We start from the raw sequence: 6,088 nt of genomic DNA on the forward strand, positions 1-6,088 counted from the left end.
AAAAAAAAAAAAAAAAAAAAAAAAAAGTGGGGGCAGCCCCCTACAACCTCACTACGTAGGGGGCATCCTGCCCCCCTGCAAACCCATGGCACGCTTACCACTGTCATTTTGTTGGTGAACTTGCACCACTACTCCCTATATTAAACTATGACGGAATACAAGACATTGTATATTAACATTTTCCAATGCCAACATTCTCATGAAAACTCCTTTTGCAGAAAGTAATTGGGAAGACTGTGAATGGGACTACATATGCTGGACTTCGGGCCCGAACAACGGGAGCTCCACAGAATCATTGGTAAGTAAATGTTCGGTATTGATTTTTTCACCGGTGCATTAAACTTGCAGGTATATGAAATCAAAGAGACGAGTGTGTAACAGGTTTGGACCAGCTGGAGACCCTCGTGGTGCAGGAATTTGGACCCCAGAAGCAATAAGACTCGTCTGGTCTTGCCATAGAGAAATCATATATGATGTTGGTCCCCTGCCTAAGAATTGGGAGATCCCACCATCTACCTAATTAGGAGTAAAGGGTGCTATTGCTAACACCAATTTGTAATAAATTGGGCATTAGGTTATGTAATATGTTTGATCTTTTTCTTTTTCTTCCTTTGGTGATATTTCAGTTCAGCCTTCACTTGTATCATTCATGATATCGTAGGTGTAGTGATTGCATCTAGTTCAGCTTCATCACACTCGCGTTATAAGCATCTACAACCTCATTTTCTGCTCTCTCTTTTTCGCCATCCATTCCTAGGACCAGTTGCCGCCTTTCGCATCAATGACCGGATTTGAACTTAGGGGGGTGAACTTATTTTCACAGTTGAAGCACAATCCCTTGGAACACTTCTCGATCATCTCATATTGTGTTAGGTGTTTAAAGGAAACGTTCAAGGAGCTCTCAGTCGATTTGGGAGCTGGTTTGGGAGTTTGATTTGGCCACAGATGGTTGAGCTGGTTGAGCCGAGATAAGGCCTCTGCTTTATTTTCTTCTAGTCGTGCAAGCCCCCAATGTCTGTCTGTCTTGGGTTTGAATGCAAGGTTGACTGGAGAATCAAGATCGGTGAGATTTTTGCATTTTCATGGAGGCAACAAGGCCATCATTTCACCCACCCCTTCTCTGTGTATTTAAACATAGGTGCCATGCAACTTGGCAGATGGTAGACGTTTTCCCTGAAAAAAATGAGAGAAGGATAGGTATGCCGCCGATATCAAATATGATTGTGGATAGCACCAATAGAATCATATGATGGAGTATCATTCCGGAAGAATATGAAAGTCATTTCAGAAAAAATGAAGAGAGAGAGAGACACACACACAATAGGTGATAGCATACTTGACATCGGCTGCATACCCAACATTTTCCCAAAAAAATATATGCTCTGCAGATGGTAATCATTTTCCTTCAAAAAATATTAATGGGAAGAAAAATGTTACCTGAAATGTTGCATATGATCAGGCACATGTGAAAGTGAAATGAGACTGAAAAAATATTCATGATCAGTTCCACTTTTCTAAGTACCTGGGTGTATGGAAATATCGGGTAACATTCTTTCTCCCTAAAAAACAAATAAATGGATAACGATTGTATTCTTAACAGGAAAAAAAAAATCCAAATAAACATGAAAGCCGCCTACAAGGCTTTGGAGACAGACATGGCCTAGCCCAAAGAGGGAGTTTGCTGGTCCGGGGCAGGACTGCTGTCTTTTTTTTTTTTTTCCATCATAATCAAACGCAAGATGACATTTCTTTTTTCTTTTCTATCCTAACAAACAATGCCTAGTAGGAGCGGTGTGGGAGCCCAATAAAGATGGGACAGCATGAGAAAATGAGGAAATCCTATGCCTATTCTTCAGATTGGGCCATGATTAATTGCCTCACCAGAGTGCAAGTTAATGATCTCCAAACTCCAAAGTAACTCCAAACATCTCTTTATTCCTTTTTTTCTTCTTTCTTTTTACCCTTTTTCATTTATGTACAAAAGAAACTCTCGAGAAAAAACAACAGTATCTATTGATAACATGAGATTGGTGTAGGGAAAAACAAAAATAGGAAGAAGATGAACTATATTACCTATTGGAAGAAAAAGCAAAGTAAAATCATTTCTCCACAATTTTTGGGCCTCTATACATAGCTCCTAAAACCACAAAGTCCTCCGGTTTTTCTCTCTCTTCAAGCCATGCATATCCCTCCCTCCCATCTTCAGTCCCCAAACCAGCATCTCCTGGAAGTCAGTTTAACACCAACAATCTTAGATGTTCTTAAAGCAGTAGAATGAACATAGAAAATGCTTTTGGTTTCAACTTTAGAAGTTAAGGAGGTCTCCCTTTTCTTGGCTAGTACTTTTCCGCGTGTGCGGGTACACTAAGAGGCAGCATTCTTTATAAGGTGTTTCCTGCCTAGTACCCAGTAGCGAAGGTTATGCAGGAAACCGACAGCCAATGAGGCCCCCTTCTAAACGTTTCAATCAACAGGAGTAGAGTGGTCATTTCATGAGGGGAAGCGAGAGTAGAGACAGTAGAGAGAGGAGGTGCTAGCGGAGGCTATGCCCATGGATAGAAAACAATCTCTTATATATAACTGAAAGGTGGGTTCACAATCTTAGAATGCGAAATCGGCTTAAAATGCATTCCAATACATACCAAACACAGCCTTGAATCCAATATCTTTCATTTTGCAACTTGGCCAAGTTTGTTTACTCTGAAATTTGAAGTGGAATAAAGAGACCACCTTTGGTCTACTTGTCTATACAAAATTTCCGCTCCACTCAAACTGCCATGTGAGTATGTGACAAGACAAAGTGCATTCCCAGTGGGTTCTGTTGATGTCAAATTAGTTTTTAAACAGAATCTCCACATGGTAGGATCATACCTAGTAGTATCAAAATAAAGGAATTCCAGGCAGTCCATACCTGAGAAGCTGGCACAGGGGAAGTCACTATAATATGTACAATGCCGGCCTTGAGGATCAGAATATGGTGGGCCAAGCACATCCAGAACAGCACATGGTGTTACTGCTGTGAAACAGTGCATGTTTCCCCCTGCAGTTGGATATAGTATAGATGTGTTGCATCGGGGAGTAAAGACAGAATTATTCTTCATCTTTGCCAACCGGATCCCAGTAGGCTGATCTGAAACCATTGTCACAAAACACACATCCTGTAATTATAGAGTTCTTAGTTCTTAAGAAAACACAGATAATCCTAAATTTTTCACACATCCGGTAAGTGGGCATTGGTCAAGTATTCATGAGCTTAGTGAAAAACCCAAAAAGCATTTAAGAGTACTTTGGTCTATGTAATCCCAGGGAAAAGCAGGAGCCTTTTAGCAAGTTCAAAATTCAGTTGTTCTTCCCTTGTGAAGTGTGTGTCTGGGTTTTGGAAAGTGGGGGTGGAGGGGTGGAGGAACAGGAGACAATAGTGGGGAAAACTTACAGTGCAAAGGATTGAGATTCTCCTTTGTGTTGTTGGAGGCATTAGTTACCCAGTCGTATGATTTGATGTGCATGGACCCAAATAAGAGCTTACTGAAAACAGTCATGCCTGGATGATTATGTAGAGGAATGACTCCAGACTGTGGCAAGCAAAATATCCCAATCTGCAAAAATGCAAGTGAGAGATCCATCAAGAAGAATCAAAACTGTGTTTCAATCCAGTCAGTTACCGTCATACATTCTCTTAAACCTACCAAAGAAGCTAACATACCGAGAATCTGTCACATTCATAGACATGTAAGTATGTTATTGGAGGGGTTCCTTCGCCGTCGATGGTTCGAAAACATGGCATGCCTTCAGTCAACCCAACATCCTTTGGTTTCATGCTATCTACATGAAAATTCATACTTTTAAGCAATGGATGGAAACAGAAGCTGAAATTATACTTTAAATGATGTTTCACATGTATGTAATGATCATCTTTGATCACAGTTCTTTAGGACATCACATGAACATGAACAACCAATACTATTCATATTTTTGGGTCTGCCTGCTTGAAGCTTATGGTAATTGCATTGAAAGGTTCACTAAGCCAGGAAAAATTGTGTTCAGTTTTTCAATTTTTCAGTTTACAGATGGGTTGACAACTAGGTAAGAAACTCAATTGAATCCATAAGGCCAGAAGATGATTGTTCCAGAATGAGATTAAAGGCCAACTACCTAGAGAATGGAATCCACAAGCCCAGAAGATAATTGCTTCAGAATTGACAATAAAGGCTAAGTACCTAGAGAATGGAATCCAATGATCCAAATACCCAGAAGTATAAGATCAATTCATGCTCAGGGAGTGCTATTTAGTGTTATTTTGACAATTAACATCAACAGTAAAGATACCCACATGATGGATTCTTATGCCAAGTTCCAGTTTGTATGCACATGCATTTAGCACGTGATAGTTACATATGAACAGACATGATACATTGCATCTGCCTCGAAGCAAGAAGTCAAAAACTAAACAAAAGGAAGCACAGAAGCCAGAGGAAGTTAATCAAACAAGTAAAACAAGACAATCAACAGAAGTACCATAAAATAGTCATATAAAAGCCAAACGAAATCCTAAGTTACTTGCCAAGGAAAATATGCATAGATTAAATAAAAACTCATTATCTGAGGAGGGAAAAAGTTGGGAGAGAGGGGAGGGGGGGGAAGGTTCCTGCTGGGAATCCACTGAGTTATCAATAACTGATGTCTCCCCAAAAGCGTAGCAAACCCAAGTGAAGAACTGTTCAAAAGAATTATCCTTCGTACTTGTTATGAATTTCTTTATCTTCAACCAAAATTGTAGCTGGAACGGCCAACTTCCGCAACCAGTGGGAAAAATCCAGAAAGGCAAATTATTTCAACCCAGTACCGAACACTTTGAGCAAATCAAAACCCAGACCGAAACCCAAAGTTTTGATTCCGAACAGGTAACACGAAAATCAAATCCGAACAAGTATTTTGAAATGGGAATTCGACACTCTTCAGCGAAAATCTTAGAACATAATCGAATTCTTAAAAATTGGAAGGAAATCAGAAACACCAGAAAAGCATAGCCGCAAAGGTATCCAACCAACTACTTCCAATCATCACAGAACGAGAAGAATACGTACCAAGTACCGAGCGCAGACGTTCCACATCTCCAGGGGAAGGAACAACCCCAGCTTCTCCGGTGGCAAACACTTCCTTGCAGGTATCAAAGAGTTTCTGGACGACGCTGGGTGTTGATCTCTTGTTGCGTCTCCTGTTCTTCTTGGGCTTGTTGGTCTTCTCCCCCGGAAATTCGTAGATGTCCTGACCCTTTTGATCAACCAAACCCGTTTCAATCCTCATTCAGACAAAACCCTTGAAGCAGTAACTAAATGAAAGTAGAGACGAAGAGGGATATGACTCTGGAGGAAGAAACAAGAATTCCCAGATGAGAATTTCCAAAATTTTGCAGGATTACGAGATGGGTTATCACTGTCTGCACATAGAAGGGAGATGACAGAGAGAGAAGTAGTGAGGATGTTTTGTAATTTGCTTTTTCTAGATTAAAAATGTTTGGGTTCGCAATAGCAGGTGGATAAAGAAAGGAAGAAAGAGGGAAAGAGATGTGAGGATTTGATTTGGTTACCCTGTTGAAGGCGATGGGACGGGGCCAAGAGGGGTATAAAAGGAGACAGGGGGTAGGGTTCGGATTGAGAAATTATTTGTTTTTTTGAGGAGGAAAACCAGGGGCCATCGAAAGCTTTCCAATGGGCTCTTCAAACAGCGGAATTTTCATCTTCCGTTTCCTTCCTAAAGTTTCCCCCCTTTCTTTATAACGGTCAAGACCCTTGACTGTTCTGAAAATGGGCTCTAGGTTGACCCTTATACCCCCACCCACCATTTTGTCCTAGGATTATCGAATGATAAATTTATTTTTTTTGGTGAAATGAGAAATAATTTAAGATTTTAATAAAAAAATTATTCCAATCCAACGATCAGGATTGACTATCTGAAAAAATTGCTAGTCCAATGTTCCTGTATAAAGTAATAATTAAGGGTGTCAATTTGGGACCAGAATTAGAGTGTCCCTAGAACCACCCTACTAAAATATGGTAGCAGAATTCTAGTATCAAATTGTCCTATAAAT

At 40.2% G+C, this 6,088-nt stretch overlaps 2 protein-coding genes across 9 annotated transcripts in view; one reads left to right on the forward strand and one right to left on the reverse strand.

The window, feature by feature from the left end:
- Positions 1-520, forward strand: part of LOC122059696 (delta-1-pyrroline-5-carboxylate dehydrogenase 12A1, mitochondrial-like) — an 11,467-nt gene extending 10,947 nt beyond the window's left edge. For both annotated transcript variants that reach the window (XM_042622671.1, XM_042622672.1), the window contains 2 exons: positions 219-298; positions 382-520. In XM_042622671.1, the coding sequence (XP_042478605.1) occupies positions 219-298; positions 382-520 (219 nt within the window). The remainder of the gene's footprint in view (positions 1-218; positions 299-381) is intronic.
- The window catches only part of LOC122059694 (plant cysteine oxidase 2-like), a 6,428-nt gene extending 818 nt beyond the window's left edge, over positions 1-5,610 (reverse strand). Inside the window, exons 1-6 of one of the 7 annotated variants that reach the window (XM_042622667.1) lie at positions 5,085-5,607; positions 3,704-3,822; positions 3,434-3,596; positions 2,912-3,130; positions 2,074-2,224; positions 607-1,173 (exon numbers count right to left, since the gene is read on the reverse strand). In XM_042622667.1, coding sequence (XP_042478601.1) covers positions 2,100-2,224; positions 2,912-3,130; positions 3,434-3,596; positions 3,704-3,822; positions 5,085-5,304 — 846 coding nt within the window. In that variant the 5' untranslated portion in view covers positions 5,305-5,607 and the 3' untranslated portion in view covers positions 607-1,173; positions 2,074-2,099. Of the gene's footprint in view, positions 1-606; positions 1,174-1,915; positions 2,225-2,554; positions 3,131-3,433; positions 3,597-3,703; positions 3,823-5,084 lie in introns of those variants that run through there. The other 6 variants (XM_042622668.1, XM_042622669.1, XM_042622666.1 and 3 more) reach the window with 6 other exon arrangements.
- Between the last annotated feature and the right edge of the window lie 478 nt (positions 5,611-6,088).

Source organism: Macadamia integrifolia, chromosome 13 (assembly GCF_013358625.1).
Source record: "Macadamia integrifolia cultivar HAES 741 chromosome 13, SCU_Mint_v3, whole genome shotgun sequence".
Taxonomy (NCBI): Eukaryota; Viridiplantae; Streptophyta; class Magnoliopsida; order Proteales; family Proteaceae; genus Macadamia; species Macadamia integrifolia.